The sequence below is a fragment of the Taeniopygia guttata genome, chromosome 1A, assembly GCF_048771995.1.
Source record: "Taeniopygia guttata chromosome 1A, bTaeGut7.mat, whole genome shotgun sequence".
Classification (NCBI taxonomy): domain Eukaryota; kingdom Metazoa; phylum Chordata; class Aves; order Passeriformes; family Estrildidae; genus Taeniopygia; species Taeniopygia guttata.
Window position 1 is genome coordinate 32599030 of NC_133025.1, and position 15335 is coordinate 32614364.

Below are 15335 nucleotides of genomic sequence, written 5' to 3' on the forward strand. Positions count from 1 at the left end.
GATTTATTTTCATCTCAACTGCTTTGGCAAAAAATGTATCTTAATTACCTTTGGCCCACCAAAGTTTGGTTTTTTTTGCTGCTTTGTTCCTTTTGCACTAGTCTGGTTAGTGTTAGCTGGGAAAAAGATACTATTTTTGGGGTTTATTCCCTTCATTTTTACTTTATTTTGATTTTGAAAAAGTGCTGGTGTTGATGAAGACAAAGGAATATAAGTGCGTTTTTTCCTTCTCTGTAAATGAACACAAATATTTTCTGGGAGTAAAAGCATATTTTAAAATAGAGCAAATGGGCATTTTTCAGTTGTTTTACAGGAGTGAAACACATTTGCCTATTTGTGTTTCTCAGCTGATTAATGTTTAATATATAAAGCAGTCAGCCATTTTGTACATTTTGCCTTTCACTCATAAATATTTTAAATTTCAAGGACACAGTTTCTGGCTTGTATGTTTGGAAAAGTCAGTTATCTACTAGTTCTTTTATACTTTGATTAAAACAGGTGCTCTTTTTTGTTCAATTAAGCAGCTGTAGTACCTTGCATGTTTGAAACCCAGAGATCTGTTAACATCTTCTGTGGTAATGCTTTATAAACATTTTTTAGGGGACGTGTTTACTTAAGAGCTTGCTGAAACTATTTCTTTTGGGTAAAGTAAAGGTTTAACAGACTAAAAAAGAAACGTTATCATCAACTTTGGGAGTATGTACTGGGAGTGTGGAGGTTGAAGGAAAACTGGGACAGGCAAGAGAACTGACGAGGGATGGAAAATACACATCTTTTCTCTGCTTGTCTTGTCACTTTTATTTTTATTTCTTTTTTCTTTAAAGGACCTTCACCGAACTGGCTGCAGTTCTTACTGTGGCCAGGAGGCAGAGCAAGATCGAGTGGTATTAAAACGTGTTTTGCTGGCTTATGCCAGGTGGAATAAATCAGTTGGCTATTGTCAAGGATTTAACATACTAGCTGCACTTATTCTGGAAGTAATGGAGGGCAATGAAGGGGATGCCCTGAAAGTGAGTAAACTTTTTTTTCAGTGTCGAAGATTGCTTTTACTTCGTGAACTTTAGAATAAACCACTGTGTGAATTTTGGAGACAGACTAAAAGAGCACAACACAAAAGAGTTAGCTGATTTATGTTGGTGAACTTTTTATTTTGTTATCCTGTCTGACCTAAAATGAATAGTTTTAATGTTATCACTATTAATTTTTTTTTGGAAAAAAATTAAATGGGACCACTGTTACTTACTAAAGGATATGTTATCCCATAATTCCAAATCTGCATGCAAACACTGCAGGTAGCTGAAATATTAAAATTTCATTATCACCATCTTATGTGGAGCTCCGTGTGAGGCAGTTGATAAATTTGCTACATTTCAAAGCAAATCCTAGGGAAACACTAAATACTCAAAATGAAAGTAAGTCCCTTTGAAACTAATGTCTGGACTATGTTAGTCTTACATTGTTTTGTTTTCTTAGATGGTTTTTATTGTAAATAAAATAACGCTTCATGAAATTTATAATATGTCAGAAAATAGAAATACAGTTTACTACAAGACCTGGTTTAAGGTTTGGCAAGTTCACGTGCAATTTCCTAAAATAAATTTGCTCTTGTGTGTGAGTTGGGGTGAAATTAATAGAAGACTGTGACTCTTAAAATACTGAGCTGTTTATTTTGCCTTAGACAATGATTTAAATATGGTAAATATTTAAATTCACTCAGAACTTCTAAAATATAAAGCTTGTGGCAGTAGAGTCTAGCTAGCTGGTATTTAATCCTTCATTCTATACAACTACCTGTAATAGGAAGAAAATACCATAATATACTAACTTTGTATCAGAAAGTAAAATTTCCTTTCAGTAATTCTTGCTTAAGATTTCCTCAATATTTTAGCTGTAATTTATCACATTTTATTGTGATCTTATACTGTCCAGAAGCTCCCCAAACACATGTGGTTGCATAGGAAATAGGATTGTCCAAGGTCTATGAAGACCAAGCTGATGATAAGAACTGTGTGCATCTTTGTGTTGTCTGTTATTGTGAGTTGTGTCAGGCTCCTTTTGTGGATGAGACAATGAATGGAACTAGACTGCCCCAGGGAGGTAAAGCACTGAAGGCTGTTTGCACCAAAACTGGTTCTTACCTGGCAAAAGTAAGAATGGAAAATAAAGTGATTTCTTTTCCAAGCTTAGTGTGTGGGCTTTGCAGGGTTGGAATTTTCCCAGAAGACAGAGGCAAGAGGGGAAGGGCAAGGAAAGGAGCAGGATGGGTGGGAGGAAATAAGAATTTGGTATTAGCATGTGATGGTTTTGTTGTAGTCCACCTAAAGCAGGCAGTAAGTGAACAGCTACAGAGGCCAGTAAAGGTGCCCTTGGGATTGTAGCTATGGGGTAGCTGTGTTTGGGTTATTTTAGAAACTGGGAATTAAGGAAGCAAGGGCATTCTTAGGTCTTGCCAGTCAGGTCCCATTTCTGGGGAGGACATTATAAACAAAAGCTCTATGTTTGGGAATCATCTCCCAGGGGCTAGGAAACAGCAGGTATTAGTGGTGCCAAGGGGCTTTAACAGCACATGGTAGCTTCAGTGAATGCCCAGCCAGTGACACTTGAGTGTTAACTAGATAAGGTAAGCATTCAGTTAAATCCCTGGAGTTGCATCAAAGTTAGCCTACAGAAATTATGCTAAGCAAGAAAATCCCAGCTCTCATAAGTAGAAACTATAAAAGTCTCATAGATACTGAAACTCAAAAAAAAATTTTCTTGCGTGTTATTGTGTGGAAATGCTACAGAATCAAATAATAAAAGTAATATGTAGGGATGTGTTATGAAGAAAGTATCTATTGCAAACTGGTAAATACATGAAGTACTTTTTAAGAAAGAAGGTGTTCTCAAAGCAATCGACATGTTTGTGAACTTGAGTGTTGAAAAAGATTTCTGTTCTTCTCTGTGCTCTCGTATATCAGAGATCAATGTAGTAATACTACTCAGTGGGAAGGGAGCAAAAGTCTTTAACATGTCTTTAATGTGGGGGTTTATAGCTTATGTCATAAGGAATTAATGAAAACACAACTAGCAAAGTTATAAGTTAATGTTGCTATATTAAATTATTCTTCCATTGGTTGAAATAGTTACAAGTTAATGTTGCTATATTAAATTATTCTTCCATTGGTTGAAATATATCTGAACAAGATTAAGCATATTTTTACAAGACTGTGAGTTAACCCAGTACTCAGTAAAGGTTAGATAATGCATCTGACAAAATACAAGGCTGTCATGTAGAAGCTGTTGACTTGCTTGTGTTGACTACTGTTCCACATGCTTTAAAACATGGAACATAAGACTGCTGTTGCTGGAGAAATCTTGCAAGGACAAGTGGCAGTATGTGGTCACAAGCAGCTGGGAAAGAAAAGAAAGCAGTAAGACTATGTCAGGTGGTGCACTTGGTAGTCCTGTGTCTGAGAAGCTGTTTCTGTGAGCATCTTATGAAAAGAGAGTGATTGGAAGGATTGTCTCTTGTTTGTGAAGGTGCAATGCTTTGCTTGAGAATCACGGTCTTTATGAAACATGGTAAGAATGCTCATATGAGAGAAATGTAGATGAGATGCAGATGGGACGACTGCAGGCTCTCTGGATGTGAGTAGTACAGTGGCCGTAGAGATTGTAAAAGATCCTGAAGTGAAAGGTCAGTGTCTTCTGTTAGGCTGATGATAAACATCAGCTTCTGTCTGTTTTGTTGCATTTGTTCATTCTCAAAAGTTTGACAGTATCCATTTAATCCCTTACCATCCATGTAGTTGCGCTACCTCACTTGAAACAGATGTCTGCTTAAAATGTCTCATGCTGCTTAATTTAGCACCTTTTAAAGTGACAAGATGGAGTGCAGCATATGGTAACAAATCACAGTAAAATATATGGAGAATTTATTTTTAAAGAACAGTACCTTGCATTTTGGAGAGGGAAAATAGGGGATTTGCAAAATCAATCTTCTAGCTGTGGCATTTACCAGAGAAGGGATAATGAGACTCTCCAGCAGTGAAGAATCTTATAAACAGTTCCAACATCTGAAGGGTCAAAAATTGCTTTTGGTGTGGTAATGCTGCCAGCTTGGGCATAGCTTACTTTGACATTGATTTCAGTAATTTCATGGTTCATATTTTTCATGGTTCAAATTCTGCACAGTTTCAAGAGGGCTTTGTATCTTGAATGCTTGTGGATACCTAGGATACCTGAGGATGCTCATATAAGTGGAAGTGCCACAAGCATGTGTTGCCACTGGCTCCAATTCATTCTTTAGTGAACAGAGAAATTTTATTTTTCCATTATTCCTAGAAAATAACTGCTCTGTAAGTCCTACATGATAGTCCTTCATTTTGCCCACAGATCATGATTTACCTAATTGATAAGGTGCTTCCTGATAGCTACTTTGTCAATAATCTCCGTGCTCTATCTGTGGATATGGCTGTTTTCCGAGATCTTTTACGAATGAAGCTTCCTGAACTGTCCCAGCACTTAGACACTCTGCAAAGAGCTGCTAACAGAGAAAGTGGAGGTACGTTCAACAGAAAATGCTATTCAACTCTGTCTTGCTGTTGTTTCATCTGAGCACTGATTTAAAAATACAGTATTTTAAGTGTTTACATGAGTTTATTGCTTAGAATATGTATATTAAATTGTTAAGATGAAATATGACGGTTTCTGTTACTGATAACCTTAACATAAATAAGTCTGCTTCCAGGAAAAAACAAAGGGAAATCATTTGGTCCCACCACTAAGCTGCAAACAGAATTGTGTTGACAAGAATGTACAAAGCACAGAGTGACAACACTAACATGTAGCTTAGTACAAGGGCTACCTTGGAAAGGTAATTTTTTGCCTTAGCTCAAGATAGGTGTCCTCCTTCTGCTTTGTGCAGTTGCTGGCTCATATAGCTATTCTGGAGTTACAATGTGGGGGCCAGCCAGTGGGGGCTGCTTTGTATTTCTTCACCTGGATCCTTACCAATACATAGGTACAAAACTCAGAAGTACATCTCAGGTTGCTACCTGAAAACTGGCTTTGCACTGTGAATTTTTTTTTTTTTTTTTCTGGCATAGTATTCCATCCAGACTTACAGCTTCTTTATTTGGGAATGTTCTGGGGAGGACAAGAGGTTTTTTGTTAGGTGATTTGGTTTCTTTTTGAGTTGGGAAGCTAAGTGCACCCAGAGTTCTGCTTTAGAAAAGATCTGTTGCTATGTTCCATTGTCTATGCCCAAATTGTATAAAAAACAAACAAATAGTATCAAGGAAATATTTACTGTTTGAAAGTGTTTTCACAGGCTGGCCTCTCTGGTCATGGCCTTCAGTGCATCAGTTGATACTGGGTGCACAAAGTGTTCTCGGAGCATAATGAAAAAGTAAAACTTTTAGAGTTTCATCCTGAAATACTACATTTTGTTTGAAACTTAACAAGTACATCAGGATATTAAAATAATAGATACAACTTTACAGAGATGGTCACCTTCACCTTATCACCATGTAGATAAAGACTTATGCCATCAGCTGATGAAAAAATGCAGCATTTTATGTGGAAGTTGCTGGGTTTGGATTTTTTTTTTTAATAGAAGTTTTTATTTCATATGGCTTTGAGGAAGGAGAAACAGTCTTTCTGACATAAGGGAGGAAAAGTGTGGTGGTGTATTCCAGGGTTTATAGTCCAAAGCCAATGATGCTGCAATGCAGCAGAATGGAAGGTGACTATGTAATTTTTATGTTGTTCTTCTCAGCTTATCTTTGTACAGCTGCAGGATAAATAAGTTTTGAGCAATAACAGAGGTCCTAGAATGTCTGCTGGATTTTATTATGCGGTTTATATTCCTTGTAAAATGATAGTAAATTGCAGTTACTTCAAGTAACTTTTTTTCTTGTTTGTTTTTTTTAACATTAGGAGGCTATGAACCCCCACTTACAAATGTCTTCACAATGCAGTGGTTTCTGACACTCTTTGCCACCTGTCTGCCTAACCATACAGTTCTGAAGATCTGGGATTCAGTATTCTTTGAAGGCTCTGAAATTATACTGAGAGTAGCTTTGGCTATTTGGGCAAAGCTGGGAGAGTAAGTGGTCATTTTTATCTGATTTTTCTTTTCAGTATGAGCCATGTTGAACTTTTGTTTTCCCTAATATGTTCTCAATTCTAAACAAGATGCAATCTTTCAGGAGAATGATTGTTTTGAAAAAGCTGCATAAAGGACCTTTATGCTTTCTTAGAAACATGTAATTCTGACATCATGTTAGAATGGGCATGATAATTAATTGACTCTTTTTGCAGAAAATGTCTACAGCTGTTGGAGTTGTCTGTGTATATTGTCTTGTGCTGTGCTAAAATATTGGACTTTCCTGAACATAAACCTCTGAAGGAACTCTATGTAAAGACACACAAAGAAATTTGAGGGTGACCAACTAATTTAAATGGGTACCTGAACGTGAGGATATTAATTCCCTTAGTTTCACTTAGGGAGACTTAAGGATTTGAGCCCATTGGCTTTGCCCAGTACAAGAGTTCAGTGTTACTAAGGGAATGACCCTGTGGTACATGAGTCTTTTCTGTTAAGGCTGGGAAATTAATTTTCCTGAAATTCTCTGCTTTTAAGCAGATTCCAGCCAAGTTTCTATTGTAGTCCTTTGTGGCCTTGGAAACTCACCATATGGCCAGAACACAAGACATGTTAGTTCTTCAAACTCCTCTGTTGTCAAAGCAAATATTTGCGCTCCAAAGAGTTTACAGTGCTCCCAGAGAAATGAGTTTTGTCACTGGCTTCAGTGGGAAGTGTGAGCTCTGACAGGTCAAGCAGATGTTAGTTCAGCTGGAAACATTTTTCAGCTGGCATCAGCAGCTGCGTCTATTTTTTTCCTTGTGATGCCTATTAAAACTCGTCTTCCTTTTTTCTCTGAAATTGAACCACTGGGATTTATGTTCAGTTCTGTCCTTGGAGGTTTCATCTCCTTTTTTCTTTCTGAATAAATTAGCACTACAGGCTAATTGCATTGTAAGAGGAATTGTTTAGTACATTTAATTTTTAATCTGAAGAATAATAATTAGAATAATAATTTCTTGAGAGCTTTTTTTATATTCAGGTAATGAATGAAACTTGCACAAATCATTTGCATTGGGATTAAGCTGTATGTGATCATATAGTGTTTTAGATAAAAAGTTCTTCCAGTGAATCTCTGTACACTTAAAAGTTTTAATTGTGAATGCTACAACTCATAACATGATAAAAAGGAAGTTACTACTTTGGAGATTTTACTGTAAAACTTAAAGAAAAATTAAACATGTTTTAAAATATGGAAAGGAACAGAATCAAGAAATATATAAGAATGTGTCTAAGAGAAATAAGCTGATGACATGATGACACTGCACATCTTGTCATTGTTGTTTGTGGGAAATGGGAAAGGTCTGCTAAAAGACTGGACCCTGTTTATGTTGGGAGAAGACTGATATTTCTGTTTCTCTTTGTCCACCATTAGAACTAGAATGGGGGATTTAAAGAGCTGGGGCCAGAAATAGTGTTCGTAGTCTCATGATCTTCACACTTTGCAAGATTCACTCTCAAAATGAAAATAGGGTGAGAAGTGCATTTTTAAACTGTAGGTGGCTCAATCGTACTTTTGTTTTGAGGAAGGCTGAAGGAATGGGGAAGTTAAATATAGGTGCAGTAGAGAAAGCAGTATGTGAAGGTCATGAGAGACTGAAGGTATCAGGGCAGGTAAGCCATAAGTTTGTGGTAATTGGCTGCAAACCCATTGTTTATACTAATTTTTAATTTTTTTTTTAGCTATGTAATCATTATTTTACCCAAACAGTGTTATGGTTTCAGAAGGTGTTTCATAGCTCAGTGATTGGTATGTACAGATGCTGAAGATCAAGGGAAGCTGCTTCTTCTATTGCTTAAGAAAAAAGGCATTTTTTCATCATGGCTGTATTTTTTTTCATCATTCCAGCATCTGGGTTTTAGAGGAGAGGCTACAATACGTAGCCATCAAAGCACTTCCTTGGGTTATAAGAAAAACAAATTTTTCACTTGACAGGAGAGATGTTTAGCAGCTGACTTTAATGTGTGTAGAACACCAACTCACAAAAGCATATTAATCATATTTCTCTTCCTCTAGGTGACACTCTGTGTGTTTAGAATGATTCTGTGCTTTTAGAAATGTGAAGAAAAGTGCAGAAAAAGTATGCAATTGAACCCCCCTTCCCAAAACAAGGCAAAGAAAGCATTCTACCAAAGCAAACAAATAACCCAAACCAACACAGTTCCCATCCCCAATCTAGGAATAGCATTCAGAAATATGATGAGTGAATTTTCCTTCATTGTGCTTTATGTTAGGTTAATTATTTTTTAACAGAATGACATGTATGAATGCACCTGTACTTAATTTATTCCACAGGAATGGTTTCTGGCCAGCTAATATTTTCCTGTCTGACAAAGTTCAGACAGTGAATTTGGCCATTTGGTGCATGGTGACGAATGGGTGATGAGGCAGTCAAGAAAACTTTATGCTCCCTTCTTGGGCTGATAAGAGAACCCTCTTGTGCTCATAGGAGGAAAAATGTATTGGTTCTTGAGCTGTAGATGTGAAAGGGGCAGAGGGAATAGCCTGTCTGGAGATGCATCAATCTGTTATCATGAGGAGTCAGGACAGTAAGCTGTAGTCAGCGCATCTTTTTACTGCTGCAGTATTTCCAATGTTGTGTGCATAGTTTTATTATTTGGAAGTCTGGACAGAACTGCAAATAAACTTAAAAGTTAAGCTGTCTAACAGAAATGCATATTTTATGATGACAAGAAAATCAGTTTTGTTTTGAACATGTAAAATCATATGTAAAAGTAAAATAAAAACCAACATGTATTTTGATGTAGGCAGATTGAGTGTTGTGAAACTGCAGATGAGTTTTACAGTACTATGGGCAAGCTGACCCAGGAGATGCTTGAAGACAGTCTGATTGACAGCAATGAGCTTATGCAGGTGAGTAATTGTGACATAATTATTTTTTGTGTTTTCTGTGTTGATTTCTTCAGGTCTTGATTTTTAACAAATCAGATTTTTCTTCAGATACTGCAGAAACCTAAATTCTCCCAAGAATAAAAGTTTCAGATAACACTAGCATGAGCTAGCATTGACATGAGCTAGCATTGACATGAGCTAGCATGTCAATGAAACAAGTAGATGACATGCAGTTAGAGCTAGAATCTTATTTTTATATTAATGTAGAAAACCACTAGGTGTCATTTAATAAAAATTGATTCTATGTTGACAGTTGACTCTTTTGTGATATAATACTCAATTGTATTTACACAAGTAAGATGTAGAATCTTCAGTACTCACCATTTTTAGGGTGTTCTTTTGCTTTATTTTTATGTTTTGGTCAGTTTTGCATTATACTGTGTCCATTCTGTGGACACTGCGGGAAATAAGAGTGTATGAAGTGAGAAGTGTATATAAAGTCCTTCATGATTTAAAAAAAACCAAAACACCATGAACAGTCAGGAGTGTATTGTAAACAAAGACATTTGTAGATAATTGCGGTGCCTGAATTATTAAAGCATATGCCATTGTATGAGAATAAAGACCCACGTTGTTCTGGGAAAGGAAAGGGCCTTTAGTATAGCAGATAAATGTATTTATTTACAGTAACACTTATTCTTGTGATATTTTAAGGTGTTGTCTAGTTAGATGCTTCATAAGGACTTACAGTTCTGGAACTTTCCTGTTAATGAGTTAGAGCATACTGATCAAATGGTTGCAAGTACAGAGAACATAATTCACCTGAAACTTTGTACCTGACTTAGGGGAAGGAAAAAAGTCAGTCTGTGAAGCTACAAAAGCTCAGTAACAGTTGTTAGCAGGTGACCACTATTATCTATTGTTGAATGACTGTGTTAAAATATACTATTTTCAATTTTATTATTTTGGTCATTGTTATTTTTGTCATTTGCTAGCACTATGGCAGAAGTGAGTGTTGTGGCTTTGTTTTGCTTAAAAAATGGAAATGCAGCTGGTCAGAGGTACTCACATGCTTTTTAAAAAAGGGTTAAGGTTCCTCAGGAGACAATTCAGATGGTGAGGATGTGTAAAGGGGGCAGCACAAGCTGACATCTTGTCATTGTGTTTCAGCTCCTGGTCTCCAGTGTTGTACAAAACCAAGATGTGGCATTTGTGAATAAGAATAATTTTGGGAAAGCTAGGTTGGTCTTTTGTGAGTCTGGGATTTCTTTCTTTGCTGCTGTGTGTAATAGAAGATAAGGCATGGATAATTTACTGGTTGGAGAGATGGATGGATTTTTTTTAACTCTTGCAATTACAAATACTAGCAAATCAGCAATCATTTTGTTCTTCAGCAAAAAATGAGTATTTGGCACAGTACATATGTGTGTTCATAGTGTATGTGTGTATTTTATGGCACTGACAGGAGTGTTAAGGTAGGATGGCATTGCCATTGATATGGAGAATGTGGCAGGTTTAAGTTCTGTGTATGGAGGAGCAGTGTATCTGGTTTATGTGTGTTGTCTCAGTTGAAGAAACCACAATATAGTTTGCATAGCTTTCTTCAAGTCAAAGGCAGGCACTGGCAGTGTAGCCATCTCTGAGGTCTCCACTCTTTACCCTAAGTGGAAAGAATAAGGAACTACAAGAGTTTACCATCAGGGCATGTAAGTGCTACCATGTATCTGGTTGGAGAAAAAAGTTAAGAAATATGAACCTGTCATGGTTTGACACGGGAAGAGAATTTTTTTTTTAGAAGGAAGAGGTTCACCAGTCAGGGGTCAGGTTTAGATACTGACACTTGGGGTGACCAATTGAAGGTGGACACACCTCTGAGAACACAGAGGGGTTAAAAGCGGAATTCCCAGGAGGACTCGTCCTTCTTTGGTTCCGGTCACCGCATGGGACGGACCTCTCCCCTGCCCAGCCCGGGCTGGGTGGGGGAGGGGAGCCATGCGGCCTGCAGAGGTAGGCCAGGAGGTAAAGGATCGGAACCGGCTGGGTCAGCTCCTGCAGATGGAAGGGTGGAGAACATCTGGGATGTTTTTGTTCCTCCCCCCCCCCCAAGCCAGAGGGAAAAGAGATAGAGAGCCAGCAGACACCTAGAAGTTTGCCGGCGGAGGAGAAGGAGAAGGGGGGGGGGAAATGCCCAGCGTGGGAGACTAGAGAAAGAGTCCTGGGCTGAGATTGCAGCCGTCCGGGGAGTCCGGGAATTTTAACCCTTTCCTGTGTTATGAAGGCTTTATGAAATATTGCTCCTCCTGAATTTGAAGAAAAGAGAGACAGCTTGAAACCTCAGATGTTCAGAGAAGAAGGTTGGGGGCAGATGATAGAGTGGCCTTTGGCTGGACTCTGCTTGTTTACCATAGACTGAACCACTCTTTCTTTCAAGAGGGACTGCATTTTAGGGGGATGCATTGGTTGAGCCAAGAGACCTTCTGCAGCAACTACCAGTTTGGAGTGGACAGAGAGAGAGCTGAGGAGGGTGTGAGGATGCCCTCCATCTTCAGGAAGAAGAGAAGGCGATCTCTGTCTTTTGGACCCTCGGCCCCAGGGGAAAATGGGGGGGACTCTAGTCCCAAATTGTGATACTGGACTGTTGTTCCTGGTGGTCCTTGGCAAAGCATCCTTAAAGGGGCCCTATAAGCAGTCTCTGTCCATGCCCGGTGGTGAGAGCACTGGGACATGGAGAGAAGAGTGTCACATTGGCCGGTCTAGACGGTGCCACATGTGACATTGGAAACACAAAGGTGGCAGTTGTGTTTCCTGGGAGTCTATGGTGCAAGGGGGACTCCTCTCTTCCCCGATGGACTCAGTATTGATTATATTGAAGGGTAAAAACTTGATTAAGGATCCAAATGGGTCTCGCTGGGGTTTGGTGGAGTTGGGTGGAGGGAGGAGAAATGTTTTGGAAGGTTTTCATTTCGAATTTTGTGTGTTTTTTTCCTTTCCTTTCTTTTCCTTTTATAGTAGTAGTAGTAGTAGTGTAATAAAGCTTTTTCTTTTGTTATTAAGTTTGGCCTGCTTTGCTCTGTTCTTGATCACATTTCACAGCATTTGATTGGTAAGTTGTATTTTCATGGGGCGCTGGCATTGTGCCAGCGTCAAACCATGACAGAACCATTGCAATAATGAAAAGATTCAGGCTGCTTGAACATGCTGTTTTTAAGATTGCTTTAAGCTTTTTCAGAGGAGTCATCCAGAGATGCTTTATTTTCTTTTTTTTTTTCTTTCTGCCTAATAAAAATCAGAATGATGAATTTACATCTAATACTTTTTACAAGATGGCTCATGGACTGGTATCCTACAATGCGGAAAGGATTATAATATCCCAGTCTACCTTCTCTACACATGTCAGTAGAGCTCGCTGGTGGCAATCATCTCACTTCTCTTTAGGCTTGCATAACACTTATATTTGCATCTAAACTGTTGTCCAGGCTCACTTAAGCCAGAGTAACAGGCACATTTCAACCACTGGAAAACAAATTCTGCTCTAAGAACCTTGTTTCTTTTAGGAGTTAGAGGAGGGAGGCACAACTGATCCTTCAAGGGAAGTGTTGACAGAGCAGATGTCTAAAGAAGAACAGGGGACTCATGTCCTCATTCTTTCAACCAGTATGTATCGTTGCTGCAGATTTATCATTCCCATGCAGACAGTACCTATAGTTAGGATGGGAGCCTTAAAGCTTTTGCAGATTTGCCCCTTGTGTGGCAAAAGTTCTTAATGTTTTACTGAGGAGAGCGTGAAGGCATTGGAGGAGCAAGCCAGCCTACAGTTTCTTCCTTTTTCGGATTGAACAGTTTGGGTGAATAAAGGGTAAGTGCTGTACACATCAGATTCTAGACTGGGTATGTATTGGTTCCAATATGGAGACAGAAGGCTGTGTATCAGGTGTCTGCAGATATTCTAAACAGAGTGTGCTAGGCACTTGTCAGAAAGTGAGCATTTTTATAAGCAGCTAAACTAATTCAGTTTGTACACCCAGGAACATTACGGCACAGAGAAGATGAGAGGCATCCCTTTGTATTTACTAGAACAGAGGGGAACAGGAGTTAATCCTGTGGTACTCTAGCATTTTGGAATGTCTGCCTAGGCAGTTACCCTGATTTGATGGTATTCACTGTTAACTCTCTACTTGAGTAGCACTTTGTTTTCTTTTGGGTTTGTTTGTGCTTTTGCTTTTTATTTTGTTTTCATAGTCAAACTGAAAATAAAGAAGATCCTTAAGCCAGTGAGGGGAAGCTATGGAGATAAGTATGTTTGATAAGTTGTCTGCAGAATGGCTTACCCTGTTTAGAAGCCACAGCCCATCACCTCCCGTATGGTGTACTGCTGGGGGTGTAGACATCTTTGCATTTTTAGAGTAACGCAAAGGATTGTCAAATGATTTAAAGTGAGAATAGAGGGGTTTTGTTCTTATCTCTTTTCTTGTTCCCAGGATCTGTCCCTTATGTAAATAAGATGCTAATTTTGGCTGCATCATGCTTTTGTGTGTAGGCTATTTCCCTGTGGGACAGTTCCCCAGAATTAACCAAATGGCATCCAAGGCTGTGTAATGACTAGAAAAAGAATGCTTTGACTCTGAATTGTTGCTGGGAGGATATCAGAGGTGTTGGCTGGTAATATTTTTAATTTCCAGTGGAACTGGCACTGGCATAAAATTTGTTTTGTGGGTCTTATAGCCAAGTGGTAAGCAAGGCCTGCAGTTATAACCTGATAAGAATAGTCAAACTAAAAATGTGTATGCTAAATGAAAGAACTTGTAGAAGATGTGGAAGAGACACAGATTGGAGACAGGCAAAAGCTAAAAGTATAATCTGAAACAGTAGGTGCAAGGAGCAAATGGAGGAATTGGAGTCGACTGTTTCACTTAAAGGGTAACTAGCATATGGAACAAGTTACCTGAGAAGAACATTGACATAAAGCATAGAAATAAATTTCAGACAAGTCTCTGGAGAGAGCTGAAACATATGGAAAAAAATAAAACCTAACAGGAAAGTATGGTGGAGATCAAACAAGCAGGCAGACATGTTGGGCTGGAGGTCTTCCTCCAGATCATAAAATTCCTTTGTCTGGTAGACTGATGGGAAATCACTGTTCAGGCCCTAGAGAATATTTGTCTTTCACAGTAGCATTGTAGTTTAATGGAGTGGCAAAACTTCAGTTCATGCCATGGATTTTTGAAGGCATCTTCCTTTCCTTAGACACTGTGAATGGCTTGAACTGTAAAAGCATTCTCACACAGAAGCCTGTGAGGTGCACTATTGCCCTGTCTCTGATTCAGACAGGACTGTCCTTCCTGCTCCTCAGCGCTTACATCATTGCTGTTAACTAAACTCTTTTCCCTCCTTATGTCAGGAAATGTCTAATACTGAATTCACGTTTGCAATTTTCTTTAGTGTACTTAGCATAGTCAAGGTATAGTTCAAGAATGGATTATGTGGAAACTGTTCAGAATTTTCTTTCATTTTAATTGAGGTCATTTGCCTTCAGATGAAAATGTCACTGACTTAATAGCACAGGAAAAAAAATAAGTGAAGATTTACTGTCATAGCTAATGAGAAAGTTTTATATTGCTGTCTTTCAAAAGATATTTAATTTTCAGGATGTACAAAAACTTTAATATTTCAGAGAAATTATGGGAAATTATATTTGTGGGGTTTTTTTTCTTCTCACATTGAGACTCAGAATGAATTATTTGGCAATTATTTGAAAGTTCTGACTAGTGAACAAAAGCAGGGGAAAAAAGGCAACTAAAGTATGTAGGAGCAAATCAGCAGTGATATTGCAATGAATACGATGTATCTTTGTGCCAGGTTGGCTGGTGACTTACAGCAAAAATCATGCTGAAAGGAAATGCAGTTGCAACTATGTATCTTTTTAAACTCTGAGTATTGATGTAAAGAAAATTTATTAGCATTTTGATGACTTTGTTTTAGAAAAACAACTACCTTTACCCCACCAAATCCCAACTTTAGCCTCAAAACCAACCAGCAATCAAAACTAGAAACTGAGGGAAGAAAATTTGGATATGTTGGATCCTTCCTCTTTAGTGATGATTTTTTTGCTGGCATGATTTCCTTCACACAAGCTCTTGAGCTTCTCAGGTAAAATAATGAATCAACCAACAGTCCACATTAATGAGGATCTGCCCCTTCCTATCTATGCTAGTGCTAAATACTTTGTTGAATACTTGAGCAAAAACTTCGGTCTCCTGGAAAGATCCCCAGTGATGCATCCTAAACGATGCATTCATGTAAGTGAAATCATAATTGGAGGACAATTCTGGTGTGCTGGCAAGAAGGGGTTGACAA

At 38.3% G+C, this 15335-nt stretch overlaps 1 protein-coding gene across 6 annotated transcripts in view; it reads left to right on the plus strand.

Annotated features, from left to right (window-relative positions):
• The window catches only part of TBC1D30 (TBC1 domain family member 30), a 62061-nt gene that overhangs the window by 40025 nt on the left and 6701 nt on the right, over positions 1–15335 (plus strand). For all 6 annotated transcript variants that reach the window (XM_030258979.4, XM_030258964.4, XM_072922720.1 and 3 more), the window contains 4 exons: positions 825–1010; positions 4375–4543; positions 5920–6088; positions 8897–9002. In XM_030258979.4, the coding sequence (XP_030114839.4) occupies positions 825–1010; positions 4375–4543; positions 5920–6088; positions 8897–9002 (630 nt within the window). The remainder of the gene's footprint in view (positions 1–824; positions 1011–4374; positions 4544–5919; positions 6089–8896; positions 9003–15335) is intronic.